The sequence below is a fragment of the Elgaria multicarinata genome, chromosome 9, assembly GCF_023053635.1.
Source record: "Elgaria multicarinata webbii isolate HBS135686 ecotype San Diego chromosome 9, rElgMul1.1.pri, whole genome shotgun sequence".
NCBI lineage: Eukaryota > Metazoa > Chordata > Lepidosauria > Squamata > Anguidae > Elgaria > Elgaria multicarinata.
Window position 1 is genome coordinate 86,894,762 of NC_086179.1, and position 19,291 is coordinate 86,914,052.

Here is a 19,291-nt window from a genome sequence, read left to right on the forward strand (position 1 = left end):
TAATCCAGAGCAAAAAGTTTCAGAAAGTCAAGGAAGGTTGGGAGAAGAGTGTGATGTTTAAATCGATAGCTCTAACAAGAATCATAGCGAAATATAAAAGGCGAAGGAAATTTGGCTGGTGCCCAGGACTGCATGGAGATTATCCATTCACATTTGGGCGAAGACTTTGGTCAAGGCAAACGCTTATTTCTCAAACTTACTGTGTGGTTTGACTTACTCTTTGGCTCCCCTAACAGCCTCCCTCCCTCCCAGCATCTTCCATTCAGGTCAAGCGCCCATCCCTTTTTTTGGACTCCCGTTTGCATCGTGAGAAGTCTCTGGCCCGGTAGAACCTTGTGATCCCAGTGAGAACAGCAGTAAGCAAATGCAGAGGATCCCTGTTCCATGGGTTCCTCTTTACTCAATGCGGACTTGAGGGCGACACATCTTTGTGCCAATTCAGATGTTATTGAAACTGGCAGGCTGTAAAGCGAAGGGCTGCCTGTGGCGTTACATCCCACAAGTCAGTTCCCTAACGTATGTCTAAAATTTGTAAGTCTACTGTGTTTAGAATGTTGACCTGAGTGGGTGGAGATTGAATATCTTAGGAGGGGGGAGGAGGATATATAAGGGAATGACTGAAGTGATGGGAGGTGTTTTTTAAAGTACTTTGTTTCGAGGGGAGAATTAGAGGATCAGGAAAAAGAGGGTTGTCTTTTGAGTGTAGTGTGCAGATAGTCTGTTGGTGTATATTAAACAATCCTGATAATAAAGGAAGTTCAAGAGTGAAGGTGTGAGAGAAAGGAAAGTGTGTATGAGAAGAGAGAAAAGAATGGATGAGAGGTTTTAACAAGGGTCTGAAAAGTTTTATTATGAAACAAAGTTTGTGAACATCGAAATATTTTTTTATTCAGTTTGTTTTACTATCACAAAAATCCCACGTGTCTCCTTGGCATTTATCATCTGCAGTTATATACATATAACACCTGTTCTGACATTAATTCACCATCAGCACATATAATTCAGTGCATTATTTTATTCCTGAAATTATTCTTGTTTAACCCCTTTCTCCAGTTTGTAGAAAGGTGGTGTTTGTCCCTCACCTCAGGCTCATAAAGTGGTGGCGCTTAGCTTGAGCAGGGAGTGTCCGCGGACAGGCCAGTTGTAAAGAGCCTATGTCGTGGCGCTGCCCTCCAGCTCCATCATGATGTGTTTTGAAAGGAGTGCTTTTCTGTTTGGGTGCTTAGACTCCATGTCCGCCTCGTATTTTGGTTCTTGCGCATGTGACCTTTCCTTTCGTCTTATTTTGTAAGTGTGCCCAAAACACCTTTTCAAAATGCCAAATGTGCCCACCAACCCAAAAAGTTTGGCCACCCGTGCTCTGGCAGCTCCTGTTGAAGCAGCAGCACGGGGAAAGGACTTTACCTGGGGGGACCTTAGAGAATGGCTGTCAATCAGCAAAGTCAGGGAGGCCCAGTGGTTTGGCCCAGTATTAAGGGATTTCCAGCACACTCACCTGCAGCAGCAAGTAGGCTATCACCTTTCTTGCAAAGGGGGGGGGGGTGTTTACTAATGAACAGAAGATGCAGCAGAGACAACCATCTCAATATTTATTGATTTATTAGTATTTATGGATGTTTTATATCCATCGATGAGTGTTGAACAGAAACCATAAAAACATATGAAAACAATATGTAGAATAGATTGTATCTATAGTGTAGGATGAATCACACACACAACGCTTGCATAAACTGATGAGTCTTCTTCCCAGCAGAATCCAGAGAGGATTCTAGAATGCTCCAGATCCCTCAGGAGAGACGAGTGTGCAGCAGAGTGGACAAAACGGCAAGACCTCTGCCTAGGCCACTTCCCGAACCCTGCAGACTCCCCAAAATTCATCTGACTGCCTTGAGAAAGCCACCAACTGCTTGGCCAAAGAAACTGCCAACCGGACTGCCAAAGGTGGTACAGGCCTCTTGGCAAATGCCAGTGCCAAGGCCTGTATGGAAGCTGGTGTCAATGTCTGTGTGGAGCCCAGATATCACCTTGTGAGCAGAACCATTCCACACTTCTACCCCGAAGCTGGTGGCACCCCAGCGCAGAGCCTACTAACAACTTTGCCGCCGAAGCCACTCCTGACATCTCTCCCAAAGTCGATGGCGACCTGCGTGGAAAAGGCTGCTGTGCCAAAGCTAGGAAAGATGTCCTGGCGAACGTCAGTGGTGATGTCTCTGGCAAAGCCAAGGCCAACTAATGGACCCAAGCCAGGGCCATCCTCCTGGTCCAAGCCGATGCTGCTCCATCACCCAAAGCCACCGCCCAAGTCAGTGACGAGATTACGACATTTGTAAGGATTTGCCAGGATTCATATTGATAAATGAGAAAAAGTCCAACCAGTTTTCCAAAAATGCGTCTGATCTTATTTCCCCTCTTGCTAACCTATGTTATACCACTCGTGAGTGAGCTCTTTAACTTTTGAGATAACTTGAACATGCAGTTGAAGTACTTACAAAAAACTTCACTAATGAAAACACCTTCTTTCCTTTCTTGAAAATGGGGACATTTCGTCTCCAGTTTTCCAGCTCATCTTGTCTCCAGGAATTCTCCAAGATGACAGACAGCAACTCTGAAATACTTCTTTGCAAGCTCCTTCAGCATCCATGGATGTAGTTTACCTGGTTCTGGAGACCTGGACTCATTTAAAATAGGGAGGTCCCTCCTAATAACATTTGTGCTAGTTGTCCCATCTTGCTAAATTGCTGTCTTCCAGCGATTCGTGTGCTGCACTCCCATGTTTTTTCTGACCTGAGTTGCAGCAGTTGTTAAACCTGGAAATGCAATTTCATCATTGAGTTTATCCAATATAGACAAAGTGTCACTGCACATTTTAATTAAAAAAAAATCCTCTTTTGGTTCTCTCCTTTTGTTTCTTGTAGGATTGGTGATGAATATTCTGCTAATTGCTCCTTGAATGGGTTCTCTTAATTGCCTGTTATTGTCAGTTCCTGCTCTGTAGGGTTTGTGAGGAGGGTATTAATTTTTTATTCCTATTATTTTCTCCCCCACTTTTTTTTAAATAAGAAAACAGCAGTATTTAACAATTTAAAAAAATTAAACAAAAAAGAAATTAAAGAACCAAAACCAGTAATTAAAGGTCCATCCCCATGAACGCAAAAACTGACATTAGAGGAATTAACAAGTTATTCAGCAGTAATGCCCCAACAATTGCATCCAGGAAGCTCTGGATTAACATTAAAAGGAACCTTTGTTGAAAGGAAGGCATTTTCTTATGAATAAACATTATAAAAGAATCCTGGGCATTGTTGGATCATATGCCACTATATTAAGTGCTGTATAGAACCTCTGTTTTAATTCTGCTTCCAGCTGATGGTAGAAAAGTACTGACTAATTTGGACTAAAGGGCTCTAGTGTGGAAAGAGACATGGTCTCCTGGTTACAGATTTTAAAATCACCCATGGTGTAAAAAAAATGTAGTTCTGCAATTTATTATTACAATTATGCAACATGGTTTTATAAATTGCATGACCATTACAGGTGGGTGACTGTCAAACAAGAGAATGGTACACACACACAAAATTAAAATAATTTGTTCTGTGGCATGGTATTTTTTTAAAAAACAACGTATTGACCCTCTTCAGACAACATGCTAAGCCATGGCGGTTAAGCATTTTGAGCTAAACATTTTGGCTTGGTGTGTCGTGTAAACCATTCCTAACCATGGTGCCTACATAACCCGTGTAAACACGCTCACTAACCGTTTATTACAAAAGGGTTAGCGGCCTAACCATGGCTTAGCGTGTTGTCTGAACAGGTCCAATGTGTCCATTTTAAACCGCAAACAGGTTTTGTCTGTGCAGATGCACGTACGAAGTGACTTTTTAAAAAATGTCTGTTAGGGAGGCTACTGGAGGATTGGACAGCAAGGATGGTAAAATGTGCTTAGTTGAAAACTGCTCAGAGAACATAGGCTGTTCGGCAGGATAAATTTGTAATAAATAAATAAGGAAAATGTGATGGCTGGGGCATGCTGGGAGTTGTGGGACTTTTTCTCTGTCTAAACAAAGATACGATTGTACACTTAGTGAATTCTGTGCATCTATCTTCACTTCGGGAAAAGGACTGACATTTGCAGGAAGGGACCCTGAAGAACTGAGGCAAATAGCAGACCAAGAGATAAAAAAATTAGGCCTTATCAACAAATAAATTAACAAATTACTGGGACCAAATGCTATTCACCTCAGAGTTCTTAAAGACTCAAATGTAAAATTATTCATCATCTAAGAAAAATATGTAACTTGTCCCTAAGATCAGCCTCCATATTGGATGATTGCAAAGTAGCCAATTTAACACCATTTAAAAAAAAAAGTGAGCAGGGAATCCAGAAAATTACAGACTAGTTAGCTTAAATTTTGTTCTATATAAATTGATGGGATTACAAAACAGAAAATTATCAAGCATGTAAAATAGCCTACCCCAACCTTGTGTGGTCCATGTGTTGGACTACAACTTCCAGAATCCCCAGTAAGCACCAGGGGATTGGAGATGCTGGGAGCTATAGTCCAACACATATGGATGGCATCAGATTGGGGAAGGCTGATATAGAAAAAGAAGCCTTGCTGCAGTATGTAGCAGTATGGCTGCAGTATGTAGCAGTATGGCTTCTGCAAATCAAGTCTCTATTAAGAGTTTTTTAATAGTGTCAACAAGCATGAGGACAAGGGTGAGTTGGTAGACATTGACATTGTTTGCATGACAGGACAAGCCACAGTGGGTTGTCAACCTTGTTTGTTTCAGGGTGGCTTGTTGTGACATCCAAACCCAGCATGGTTTGCTCAGTGTGGTTTGTTAACCGTGCAGAAGCCTGAAAACCCATGGCTTGCTGTTGGTTAAGGTGGCTTGTCATGACATCCAAACCAGGCAGAGTGACTTGTCCATGCTTTGAAAGGTCTACACGGCCACCTGGCAAGAGTGGTGAAAAACCCAGACATTCCTTGTGGTGCCCTCTGCTCCTTCTCCTCGAGCTCAGCACTCCATTTGACGTTTTGTGTCTATTGGACACCCCAGAGATTTGCTAAGAAGCAGCTGGCTAGCTCTGCCAAATGCTGGCGACGTAATGAGGGCCATGCCTCATTGAGCCATATGATGCGAGCATGTCCTGTAGTGGCTTCTTTTTGGTTGGAAGTCATTACTTGTTTAAATGTTGCTCTTGAAATATCTATGGTAATATAGTAGCTGCATGTGCATTTTTAAACTACATCTTCGGGGGGTTTTGTTTTGAAATTTTAGAAAATTAATACTCTATTCCCCCCCCCCCCGGTGATAGTCCAGGCATTCAATAATTACACGAAATTAAGCAAGAAAAATACAGAATACATTATTCACATGAACCAGAGACCGATATGCTACAGGCAGAGTGTTATGAAGTTGAGTGTAACCAATATACATGATAAATCGATACAAATTCATAGCGAATATATAGGGGGAAGCAACCCTCAGATAATCCAACAACAGCCCATGTGTTATTTGAGGATTGCTGCCCTCTCAAACAAGCCATGCCATCCAGATTCAGACGACTACACCAGTGTGGGTAATTAGGGAAATCCGACTGGCACATGCAGCAGAGTTAACAAGCCACCTTAACTTGTTAACCACACTGTGATCATTCGAACCGGGTCTTTCTTTAGCTATTCTGTCTTTTCTCCTTAACTGATTTACTGTTGAAAGTAAAAATATGGAAGTGGTGAGAAACACCATAGGCATAGATATCCACAGGAATTTTTCTGAGGGGTGAGGTTGAGGGAAAGCTGCACAGGAGCTTGTGTTTGTAATTCTCACACACACCTTGCACCACTATAGCACACCTTCGCACTTTCATTATGTGTACTCTTTCTCGCTTAGTGCCACACATTCCATGACATTTACAAGCTTACACAGAATAGTAGAATATCCTCAGAATTGAATGGCACTAAAACAGAAGTGTTATATTCAAGAAGCATCATGAACACCAACGAAACTTTTATTTGTACTGGGGGGTAAAAAAAACCCACACACCTCACCACCATGAAACAAGAGAGAGAGAGAAAGAAATGCACACACACACAGTACAGCTACCTTAAGAAAACCATATTGGATATGTTATGGAATCACTGCCCTTATCATAACATTAACAACTTCACATGAGGTGTCCTAGACTGTTTCCCTTTGTCTTGGAAACATTGGTAAGCACCCTCTAGCGCAGGGGGACTGACTCTGCTTAATTCTTGCGGAAGTGGCGAACGAGGCAGGGAGGAAGCCATGGGAGTGGTCACTGTCACTGGCTTTTGTTTTTCAGGAGGCGTTTGCTGATCTACCACCTCCACAACACTGCCTTAATTCTGTCAGACCTATTTCATCTGGTCTGCTTGGAGAAAGACTGGCAATGTGGGCAAGCCTCTACCATATGTGGCTCACCAAGACAAAATGAAGTGTCTGTCTGAGGGAGGAAACTTACTGCCACAATTGATGCACTTCAAGGCCATGCAAAGAGCCCACACAGTCACAAAGTGACACAAGGGGGGAAAAAAGACAATATTTTTAAAAAGACAAAGAAAAATGAAGACTAAACAATTATATACAAAAGAATGAAGGAAAAACCTCAGCACTAGCTACAAATGAGTAAAAAATTCGAGCACTTTCCCTATGAGGCACCTTAGATGGCAGTTGAAAGAGAACTGAGGGGAAAGGCAAGACCCCACCCAGACATCTGCGCTAGGATGGTGGGAGAGGGTTCCTGCCAAAACGATCCTCAGCTATAGAAACTGCAGAGCCCATATGTGTGATGCACAGAGACCACAGAGAAGAAATGGATATGCTTGATCAGGTTTTAGGGTTCTAGAGAAGCCTGAACTGCTCACTTTATTTTCCACATTATCAGCCACTTTTTACATCAGCTTGCAAGATTTCCATGCTTTGAATTTTGTTCTTTTAGAATTGCATGTTTTTTCTTGAACTGTACGTTTTGTTTATAGTTGCATTTTTTTAAAAGCCCTGATAACATCAGAGAACAGACCTACCTACCATTTCTGGTAGTTCTGGTGAATGAACAGCATTAAGGCCCGGGGGGAAAGTCTAACAAAATAAGTAGACCCGGCATCTGAGAAATGTGTGTACCTGGTCTATCCCACTATTGTTCCACAATGGGTGGAACTGGTGTCCAGACAATGTCTTTTCCACACATATCTGAAACCTTCAGGTTCAGCCCTGTAATGGTCTTTTGGGCCAAAGGCCTCATTTTCCCTTATGATAGAATCTTACACTTACTGAGAAGTCCCAACTAATAATTTCTGAGCAAACATGTACAGGAATCATAAGCACAATTATTTAGCAGTAAAAGTGATTTTTAAAAAATGCGTAAAAATAATGTACATTCATGTAAAATAATGTACATTCATGTAAATGTATCTTGAAACTTGACATGTACATTTAAAACCTGTCCCCATCACACCAGCCACATGGAAACTTAAAATCTGCAGTATATTTCCTCAGGTCTAAAAGTAAGCCCTTGTGAATTCCATGGAAATTACTTTGAGTGAACATCTTCTTAGGATTGGGCTAGAAGCTTAGGAGAAAGCTCAATTGAATATAATAGGATTTACTTCTAAGTAAAGATGCTTTGGGTTGGGCTGAGTATGTGAATCTTTCCTCCAAAACTCACCTCCAGCAGGCACACAAACTGTCCTATACAGAAACACATCATTGATGTTCAGCATTGGTAGACTACAAAATCTCATATAAATACAACAGGAAGTAGGAAGCAGCACACATAAGATCCAAGTTGTGGTTGCTGTAAACGAGGCTTCCTTCACTTGCCTCACCAGCTTAACCAGTCGCAGTAAGGGACAGGCAAGCAAACAAAGCCTGGATGAGGGAAGCAACAAATATTGGTGGGCACGGGCAACATCCCTGTGTTCTCCCCCATACTTCACCTCATCTTTGGTCAGGAAAACAACTCATTGGTTCACTTTAAATTAAAGTGAACTCTGCCAGGTGGAACAGGGCAGGTAGTCAGTGATTTCTCACAGTGAGAACAGGCTTCGCCGCCTGGCTGGGCCTGCTAGCAGCAAGCCAGGATCACCACCCCTTCCAGGTCCACATTCTTTCATTTGCATTGCATTGCATCTGCTCTTGGCTCAGCTCAATAAAATCCCAGCCCCAGTTCAATTTACTGACCTCCCCTGGCTGGGCTGGGCCCACTTGTGTTGTGGGGAACTGGAGAGTAGAGATAGATGGGGCAATCTTGCACAGCACAGGCAGTTGCTGCGCTAAGTGGAACTATTTTAGTGGTGGGGAGCCTGATCATGCTGTAGCCTGCGACTACTGTTTGCCTTAGGGGTTCCTGGTATATAGCAAAACTGGACAGGGAAGTTACTCCATCAATAAAAGCCCCTGAATGAGACAGAAAAAGCAACATTAGCTGTCGTGGTGAGCAGTATGCAATTTCTGGAGTAGAAATTAGACAAACCTTCTGAGTTCATTGGAGCACTAAGGAATGAGAACTTCAAAGAGGCTCTGGTAGTGTTTCTAGCGAAAGCATAAAAGTCTGGTTACATAATTCTTCATCCCAAGGCATTGCATGTAACCCTAAAAGAAAAGAGTTATATTTTCTATACCATGGATTGTAGTAGGCAACACAATGAAGAGAGTTCCTTTGAATGTACCCAATTAAGAGGCAGATTCACAACTAATTTACTGCCTTGCAATGTCATGTACCTCATCAAGTAACATTGTCATACACCACAGTAACACAGATGGACTGATCATTCTTCTAAGAAACATTTCACTGTTTTATTTTAAAGGTTTTAATTCTGTATATAATTATTTCTTTTTATTGTTCACCACGATTAAAAAAAAATAAGGATACCAGCAGCTAGTAGTTATGATGACTATATGCTATCTTCAGGATCAGAGACAGCATTGTGTCTGAATACCAGTTGCTACTATTATTTATATTTATTTATTTTGTTACATTTCTATACCACCCCATAGCCGAAGCTCTATTGCTCTCATGGCCTGCTTGGGGCTTCTCAGAGGTATGGCTGGCTACATAATGCTGGACTAAACAGGCCTTCGGTCTGATCTAGCTGGGCTCTTACATTCTTATGACCTTTGACATGCCTAGCAAAGTTTCTCCTGTTGTCAGTGGTATAGAAATTATATTAACAGCATTTTTACCTTGCTTTTTTGTAACCTGCTGCATCTAGTATTCTGTCATGTTGGTTTGTTTTACTGTATCTACCAGTAGTCTCATATTTTATTACTATAGGATGGCTTGAGGCTATCATGACAAAATGCAGGACACAAATTCTATAGCTACACATACCACCAGCTATAGAAGACTACCACTGAAAATTGCAATCTGCAATCTCACTAAGGATGCTGCATATCAGTTAAAATTATAGTAAACAGACCCAACAGTATTCAAAGAATGCAGGCTTGTTTTGAAATTGTATTGGAGTCGCCACTGCTAGAAAATCAAAAAATGGAAGCATAGTAAGAAAAAACAAGGTATCTTGGTTTTAGGTGCCAATAATCTAGAGGCTGAATTTCATAACTTCCTGCTATAATACTATTTGAAAGTAATTAGGCTCCCTATAGTTGAAAGTCACCTGCCACCAAGCATATTCCTTCTACCTGGAACTGTCTGGGTATAAACTGCTCTCCAGAAATTAACCAATGCCTATGGACAACATGAGTAGCCTTCTTGGCATAACAATGACCTCTGATTAGTAGCCCAGTTAAGATCCATTATATTACCTAACCAACCCCAAATTAGACTCCTCCAGGAGGCCTGAAAATCAGGTACCTTTTGCAGGAGTTTCAGTTTAAACCATGACAGAAGTGCCCAGTGGTTTTATATGGAATATCTTACTGCAAGGTGGGCATTAAGAAACTCCTATATTTCTTATAGGAAGTTGGGTTTGGGTAGTTTCCCCCATAGTTATTTGGAACGTTAGAGTATAAGGTCACAAGAAGCACCAGTGTGGATTTGATTTATGGTCACTACTATAGGAGAGTTATTTTAGATCTATTTTTGCAGATCCTGATGGGGTTATGTTGAAGTTGGATTTCCCCCAAGATGCTGCATGTATAACTTTTTCATAAGGATAGGAGGCTATTTCATAAGTTTATGCTTGGGAAGACACCTGGGTCCAATGACTTTCTTACTGAGCTAATTAAATTGTCAACACTGGTGGACACCATTTTACTATAACTTAGGTCTGCGTCCCTATATTTGGAAACTTTTTTAAAAAATGTCATGCTAATGATCAGGAAACTCCCAAACACTTTGCTCTCAGTTATGGAAAAAGTATATGCTAGGTATCTACTCTGTAGATTTAACTTTTTGAAGTCTGAGGGTATACTTACTGACTTTCAAATGTTATTTAGATAGAATTGCTCGATTTTGGATCACTGCCTGGTGCTCAAATTTGACTCAGAAATATACAGGAACTTTGAAGGGGAATTTTATTCTGCCTTCATGGATCTGAAGCTTTTGATTCTACTTCTATGATAGAAATTGGAAAATATTCTAGTTGATAAATGACTGTTCCATCTTATCAAGTCACTATAAAGCAAAATCCTTCAAATAAGTTGTGGTAACCAATGTCAGCTTACTGAGAAATTCTATTACATTCAATGGTATATAAAAGCAACAAATAAAGAAGATATTCTTATGTTTAGAGGTGACTAGCGAAGTTTAACTTGGTTTTTTTTAACTATTTAGAAAATGTCTTAAATGATTCTGATGGTCACCTGCTGAAATTTGGGTTTAGGAAAATTTGTATCTTACTTTCTGATGTCATTCTTTCTCATTCTAGATTCAGGCTTGGGTATTTATCCACAAAGCTCTCCCGTTATCATAGAGTAATATTTAAAAGATTAATTATGACAAACTGAACACTGCAGTTTTTGATAAGCTATTCAACGCTGGTGGACTTTGGGTGCCCATCATTTTGTCTTAAGACCTTCTGCTCTTCAGAAAGCTCAAGTTAGTCAAATTGTATTACTGTTTTTTGACCCTACACAAAAAGTGGCCAGTTTGTTCATGCAGATATTTAAGTTGTTAATGCTAAGACAACAACTCTATAAAGGAGCTAGATAGCAATATAAATTAAAGAAATCTCTTCAGGTTTTAATGGTGTTCAAGCTGATTTTTTACATGTTCTTTAGCACATCCCAAATGCAGTTATATAAATGCAAAAAGGACAGTGGCCTTCGCATGCAATTGCTTGGATGGCTACCTGAAAGACCTGGTTTAGGATTTCTATCTTTAAGAGGGCTTTGGGGTTACTTTTTTTTTTATCTCCCTGAAGATAGTTATAATCATGTTAGGATGTATTGGTATTGCTGGCTGTGGCCAATATTTTGGCAGTGGCAATGCATACAAAGAAGCAATTTTTCTTTTTCAGTACTCTTTAGAGATCTAAAGTTACTCTTTTGCTTTAAGACAGCCTTTCCCAACCAGGTGCTCTCCAGATATTTTTGAATTCAGCTCCCATCAGCCTCAGGCAGCATGGCCAATGGTCAGGAATGCTGCCACTATAGTCCAAAACATTCAAAGGCATCAGGAGGGCTACTTTAGTAACGTAAAGCAGCCTTTCTTTTCCTAAGCTTATTTTACATATAACTTATTTGATCATATAAATATCATTATATTTTAAAACTTTTAGAAGTAAACAAAGTAATTTTAAAATATTGTATGAATAGATTAGAATTACGTTAAATGACTCTATAGAACAAACCCCTAACTTCAAGAATGCAGAATGTTGACTCTACACAACATGTTGGGAAACTGAGCATAAATGTCTAACAAAAAACACTCTTTAGATCAATAATTTTGATATGGAATTAAAGAAATAACTATATTAGGAATCTTACAGAGGGTATTAAAAAAACTTTTCCCCCATGGCTTCATTATTTCCAGACATTTACATCTCTAGTCTTTCTATAAAAGTGTTATAACATAGTTTTTAGAAATCATTTGGGGGCAGTAAAATCTGAGTAACAATATATAAATACTTAAGTTCTAACAAAAATCATAATCCAAAGCTGTTCATTTTTTCTAATTTCCCAGAAAAAAATAGATTCACACCTTTACACCTTTAATCCCAATATTCCAGATTGAAATTGAGAGAGAAAATGTTTACAGAGCACACTTTTTAAAAAAAATAACGACAAGAAAAACTCCTTATTTGAGAGACTTCAGATAGCAGTTATGGTCTCAGACATTCTTAAACGTAAGGCCCAAGCCAAATTTAGCATACAGATATCTTGTTATAGTAGCATCCCGACCAGTGAGGTACATTCACAACCCATTAGTGAGCAACCAGGCTTTCCATTACGATGCTATCACTATACACATATTTTGTATTGTTACAGTGGGAACTAAATACTATTCTAGCATTTTAGTTTCCACATTCAGGCTTTTGAAAACAAGTTGAACCCCCTTAGATGGGCTATTCCTTAACATAAAGGTAGTTTAACAATATAACTGCTTTCACACACAGTAAATATTCATACCAGAACTGTAATTGCACATGACCTACTCACCACATTTCGCCAACAAGTAAGCTTAGGCATAAAATCTAAAAGGTCATTCACTTGTACAAAAGCAATAAAAAATTAAATATTTATTCAAATAATAAGCTTAAATTCAGGCTGCAATGTAGGCAATGTAGATTTTAAACACATCACAAAAGCGTGCACAAAAATGAATTCTGAGCAGAAAAAATACGAAGCATTATACTAGACAGCTGCTGATTTTAAGAAAAAAAAGATTTATAATAATCACTATACAAAATATAAAATGTATTAAACACTACCATCCACAGAACAGTTTTTAAAATTGGTTATATTTAAAAATTATTTGCGTAGTTAATTATATAGTGAATTGTAAATGATTATACAATAACTCCCTTTTGGCTGGCAATATCTTGTTGCTGTACAGCACATCCAATCACATCGCAAAACCGAGCATCGTCATTTATACCATCAATAAAGAAAACAATTATTGATAATGCAAGTAAGTATCATCTGATCCACAAAGAATAAAATTATTTTCCTTTGAAGTGCTTTCCATGCAAAGTCAGCACTTACTTGTTTTAATTAACAGAGCGTACTACCAAGCAATGTCCAGGATTGTAGATGCTCATGGATAAGACTAAATTTTATAAATCAAAAACTGAATGTAGACATGCAACCCTCTTTGCTACTGGGTGAAAACCCCTGTGCATCACTTATCAAATTATTGCCTTTCTGGAATTTCATTCAAGGCATCTGAAATTAGACCTAATGATAAATATACATATAGTGAAAAAGGACACAAACTTCTATTTGACACTACTGGTAATGTCTGTGCTAAGTGAAAGCACCTTTTAAAAAAGAGCCTATGCGGCAAGAGATAAGTGTCTAAAGATTCAAAATGAATCAACAGTATTGGATAACAATATAATTCTCAACTCAGAAGCTGCCTCAAGATTAGGTGCATCTTCAGTTAATGTAACAGGAAAAGAAGGCAATGTGTTTTATTTTATTAAACGCATCCACTCAAACTGACCTAAGGCCACCAGATTTGCAGACACAATGTGTTTCTTTTTCTCTTTATACAGTTCTTTAGGCTGCAAGATGATAAAGGAATAGATCTATTAAAAAAAAAAAAGCCATTTCATTGAGATTAAGAAGTTGCCCCAGGCGTTGGATTCACGTTCTGAGTGGCCACTTGTGGTGCAACCTCAATGATTCGAGGTTTGTCTATAATTCTGGCAGTGCGATTGCCCTTTTCTACAATCCCAATAATCCATGCTTGGTGACCTTCACCATATTTTGGAGACTTGATTTCAGCGCAGAAACGGGCTGCCTGTTCACGGGGTAAACAAATAAGAAGGCCTCCTGAAAGGAAGAAGGATTGGCATTAGCTCTTATTCACATTTCAGGTCAAAAGTTTCTGACTGATTCCCTGCAAATTTTCCTAAAATCAAACCAAATTGCTAAGGGACACACAGATACCTGGGAGCAAAACCTTTTGAGGTGTTAATTTACTTGATTTTTATTCGTCTTACCAAAGCTGCGGAGGAAGTTGTGCAGTGATGTAAAATGTGTGACAACAGAAAATATTGATGGTAACAAATATGGCAAACTCCAACTCTTAGAAAAAACAAAACAAAGAATCTTAACCAAGTGCCTTGAGCCAGCACACACGTTAATGTTTCTGAGTGATATCCATTCTGCTAGTCATGTAGCAATTACGTATCACAATTATCTCATGTTCTGATTTGCACACTTCCAAAAAATGCCAGAAACAATCAAGAGCTGCAATCCAGTGCCATAAGGAGAGGATTTTCAGTAGTTTCTCTGTTTCAACTAAAGTACATTCAGGGCTCCAATTCTCATCAGCCCCAGTTAGCATGGCCAATGGTCATGGAGTTGAAGTTCAACGTAAGGAGGGCTACAAGTTCTCCATCCCTACACTAGATGCTAAAAGGATGTAATCTAAATAACTCATCAGGTACTTTTGAAGTTGGATGGATGAAAGCAATTTGCCTGAGCCTTTTACATTCTCCAGAGAGACCCAGTTAGCATATAACACTCAATTCCTGGGTTATTTAAGTAAGCTGTTCACCACTTCTGTTTTCAATTAACAAACTAGGAACAGGGTTGTTTCATGACATCGGAACTCAGGAACTCTGGGTTGTTTCGAGATTAAACAACTCAGTTATCGCCCATGAAAGAATCCATAAATGGGGTGTTTTGGGGTTATTTGAAAATGGGCATGGTGAACAGGGTTAAACAACCCAGGAATTTAGCATTACATGCGAGCCACACCAGAGAAATACAAAACACATGCTAAAACAACTACTGGCAGTTGTGGTTAATTTCATAACAATGAATACAGAACATTGGTACTTACCAAGAAGGTTCTTTCTGGGTTGGAGTGCAGAAGGCATTCCACTTTGGTTAATTCCCCCTACCACCCAGGAAAAGCAGGGACCCATGTGACTGTGTTTTAATCATTCTATTGATTGGAAGCTCCTCCTAACAAGATCCATCCATGGCTAAAGCTCAGAAACAGAGGAAGAAAACATCTCTTTATATCGTAGGCAGGGAAGAACCACAGAGGAACAGATAATTTGTTAGTAAATAAAAGAAACCCAACTGAGAAAATCAATTATTTGAGTATCCTTAGAAGAAGGTCTGGTCAGCCAATTGCAGAGACAAGTGGCCTGATTACCTATTCAAATAGACTCTGGTGTTGCAGAGTGTAGTAAGGATGCCTTCCACACCCCAACCAAGAAGGAACCTTCTTGGTAAGTACCAATGTTCCATTCTCCGGGTTGGTGTGAGGATGGGACATGCTAAAGCTAAATCCTAATTTGGTTGGGGAAAGAATATTGTAGTGCTACTACCTGCTGGAGGACTCTCCTGCCAAAGGAGGCATTTGATGAGGCATATATGTCTATTTTGTAATGCCTTATGAAAGAATTAGGATTTGTCCAGGTGGCCATCTTGCAGATTTCTACCAAGGGAGCATTAGTACTTAAGGTGGATGATGTAGCTGCTGCCCTAGTGGAATGGGCTGTGGCTCCTGATGGCTAGGGGAGGTGTGATGCCTCACAGGTCAAAGAAATGAATGCATTTAACCACTTAACAAAAGCAGGTTTTCTTACCCATAGCTATAGGGAGAAAGGAAACAAATAGTGAGATGGAGTTTTGAAAGGACTCCGTCATTCTTAGATAAATGTCTATTGACATCCAGCTTGTGCCAATCCTTTTCCTGTAGATGAGAAGGGTTAAGGCAGAAAGAGGGCAGATTAAGCTCCTGTGACCTATGGAACTGTGTGTTGACCTTTAGAGATAGACGTCTGGTCTGTTTGGAGGTCAACAGAATCCCTATGGAAGGTAATGAGGCATTTTCTGATTGAGTTGGTGGATAACTCTGAGATTCTGAGAGAAGAAATTTCTTTTGAGGCCAAGATCACAGACTTCCTGGCTTCTCTGAGACTCAGGGATGGGGGGCAGAGTTGGCAGGCTGGTGATCTTTTATCTGATCCTCCTGGGTGTGGTCAACAAAACTGGGAGGCTATTGGCGTCCTAATGACTTTTACTTGAGTCATTGTTTTCTTTTTCTTTTCAGGCTTTGAAATGCTTTTCTTTACTAGGGGCCCATGGAGAATGTGATAGGCAAGTGAAGGGGGGTGGGGGAAGAAGCAGAAGAAAAACACATTTTTCCAGGAAAGGGCAGTGAAAAAAAAAGTTGGCTGTAAGAAAGTAATCAAATAGGTAAGAAGTTTAAGAAAGTTTAGAAAATAGAAGTATAGGCTTGAGTTTGGAGATGAAAATTAGCTCTTGTTGAAAAGCACAGCCGAATTGGCTAGGAGGAGCTTCAGCCCAATATAGTGATTAAAACTCAGTCATGCGGGTCCTTGCTTTTCCAGGGCGATAGGGGGAGTTAAACCACTGTGGGATGCCTTCCACGAACCAACCTGGAAAACGCAAAAGGCACTGCTAAATTCATGGTTATGAGCCATTATTTACCATTCCAAGTTGTAAGGTACACTGCTACACTCTGAAATAGTAAGTAGAACTCCCCACAGTGTGTGAGAATGCAGCACATAGGAATACACAGTTAATATTTCTCCACACCAATTTCTTACTTGCATAATAATACTTTCCTACATAAGAGTATTTTGCAAAATACACATCCAACATATAGCCATAGGCATTGTGATATTGAGGGATAGAAGTTTCCAGAGCAAAATTTGGACTAAATACATAGCAGCACTAGTCAATTGTGATCTCTGGGAAAACAGCACCATCTACTGACCTTCTAGAAGAAATTCTTGAAGTGTTATATGTGTGGAAATGAAATTGACTATATGCCAAAGAGATACTGATATGTGCTGCCCTGTTGCCTTGCATTTTCTCTTCAAGTGCTTTTCATTTGCAATAGAATTAAATTATCAAAGTGATTTAAGATGGCCAGAAGTAACACTTCACATGATGAAAAAACCTGAGGTTTATAAAACGGATAGTGTCGGTTGATCTTCTCTTTCACATGTGGTGGCTATGTATTGGAGCAAAATATTTTGAAAAACCTTAATTGATGACTTCTCCCAGTGTTTTCATGTTGGTTAGCCTTCCCCAACCTGATGTCCTCTAAATGTTTTGGGCTTGAAATCTCATCACCCAGCCAACATGGCCAATCTTAGAGGTTGTATTCCAAATTGTCAGGAGGGCACCATGTTGGGGAAGCTGATGTAAATGATAAAAAGCCTGAGCACAAGATGGAACCCTGGAGGACTTCACAGTATAAATGCTATGGGGCATCTTTTGGAACTGGCCTCAAGCCTCAAAGTCCAGGAGAATTAGCAGACACAACCCTGCCCTCTCTTTCTTCTGGCATAGGTCATCCATTACAGCAACCAAAGCAGTTACCTACCAAAATCAGGCCTCAAAAAGGACTGGTAATTATATGTAGAAAGTATTTCATATTCCCCACCTACATTTATCTGCCTGCTTATTATGTATTTATTTATTTATTTTATTGCATTTGTATACCGGCACATAGCCGAAGCTCTCTGGGCGGTTCACATAAGATAAAAACACCTAAAAACAATATACAAAAATTAAAAACCACAAAAACATGCAAAATGCACATACATTTAAAACCACTATAACAACTTTACAAATGATGAGCCAAAAATATTGTTTTCATGTAACAACCTTTCCTGGTAAAACACAGGAATTATTGTATTGACAGGAATCTAATCCCTTTCTTCAGAATCCATTGCACCATGCAGTCAATTTGGCTATCCTTCCTTCCTACTTATTTTACTGAAGACACACTCACAATTCCAGAAGAGAATATCAGAATCTACCTAGAATTGGTTCCCAGTCTCCAGCAGTTGTAGCACACAGCTGTACTACACAAGTATCCAGGCACCATTTCATTTTATGACGGTAATTCTGATCAATGTTCAACTATCTATTTTACACTAAGTGTTCCAAATATTGCAGTGGACAAAGCAAGTTAACTAAGCATTTGTCTGGCTAACACACTCTTTAAAAAGTCAGAATATCTTGAATATTTTAAGTTTCTTGTTAAACATGTAAAATGCTATGAAATTATTAGTGAGGAAAGCTTTTGAAAAGGGGATTTACCTGAAGTTTCAGGACAAGTCCCATGCATAAGACCAAACATATTGCCACATGCCTTGCTTACTGCAGCCATTTTGGCAAGAACAGGTAGGTTATGTATAACGAAAGACACTTCATTGCGTTGCTGCTTAGCTAGATTTTGTGCATGTCCCAGGATTCCAAAACCTGTGATGTCTGTTGCTGCATGTGCATTGAACGTGTGCATGAGCCCTGCAGCTTGAAATGAAATACAGGAGAAAAGGGTTTGAAACTGTACAACATATAGATTTAATCAAATCAGATTAAGTACTGTAGAAAGAGTAAAAATAAAGTATTTTTCAAGGGAAGACATAGATTCCTACAAATGGGAGATCAATCCATGACACATCTTTTGGAGGAACCTTTAATTTTATTTAAAATGATTTTTAGGCCACTTTTAAGGGTAGAACCCTCTCAAGGTAGCAAGAACCCTTTCAGCTATACCTTTAAGGTTGAAGAAGGAATATTAATCTCCACATATAAAAGATGGGGGAGGGATCCCCTCTTCAGTCGTTCAACTGCGGCTGCAATGTAAACTTTATCAGATAAAGCATTATACGAAAGATTTCCAGAAGGTTCCGCCAAATGCTGTATCAGTGGTTGATCATCCATGAGGGAATGGACACGACCACTCTTTAGTATTGATGGCTCCCTGCCATAATAGCTTACAAATCTACCCGACAATACAAAAGGAATAAGGAACTGGGGGGAAAGAAGAAAACAAATTCACATACCAACTTTTATATGTTTACCAGCTAACATGGTGCAGAAGACAATCCTGGGAGGGCAGAGGCCAAATGGCATTAATCCTATAGCCAAGTATGTTATGCGGGCTTCAATTTCACTTCTCTGTCTCTGATATAAACAGGTTGATCAAATGTACTACAGAATCACATCCTACCATACCAATTCAGCTAACAAGGATTCACATGTGTTAAAAGTCTACTTTCAAAAAAATTAAGTTATGAAACGCATTCACCTAAAAGATATAAAGTGTAGGAGTAGTCTATTACGAACAGAGCAAAAGTAAACCAGGGCTGGCAAAATCGCAAGCACCTGTTACTGAGTACTAGAAAATAAA

The 19,291-nt window shown here is 39.5% G+C and overlaps 1 protein-coding gene across 2 annotated transcripts in view; it reads right to left on the reverse strand.

Moving 5' to 3' along the window:
- Positions 1-12,653: 12,653 nt before the first annotated feature.
- SEPHS1 (selenophosphate synthetase 1) overlaps positions 12,654-19,291 on the reverse strand; it is a 37,011-nt gene continuing 30,373 nt past the window's right edge. For both annotated transcript variants that reach the window (XM_063134270.1, XM_063134271.1), the window contains exons 8-9: positions 18,196-18,408; positions 12,654-13,926 (exon numbers count right to left, since the gene is read on the reverse strand). In XM_063134270.1, the coding sequence (XP_062990340.1) occupies positions 13,712-13,926; positions 18,196-18,408 (428 nt within the window). In that variant the 3' untranslated portion in view covers positions 12,654-13,711. The remainder of the gene's footprint in view (positions 13,927-18,195; positions 18,409-19,291) is intronic.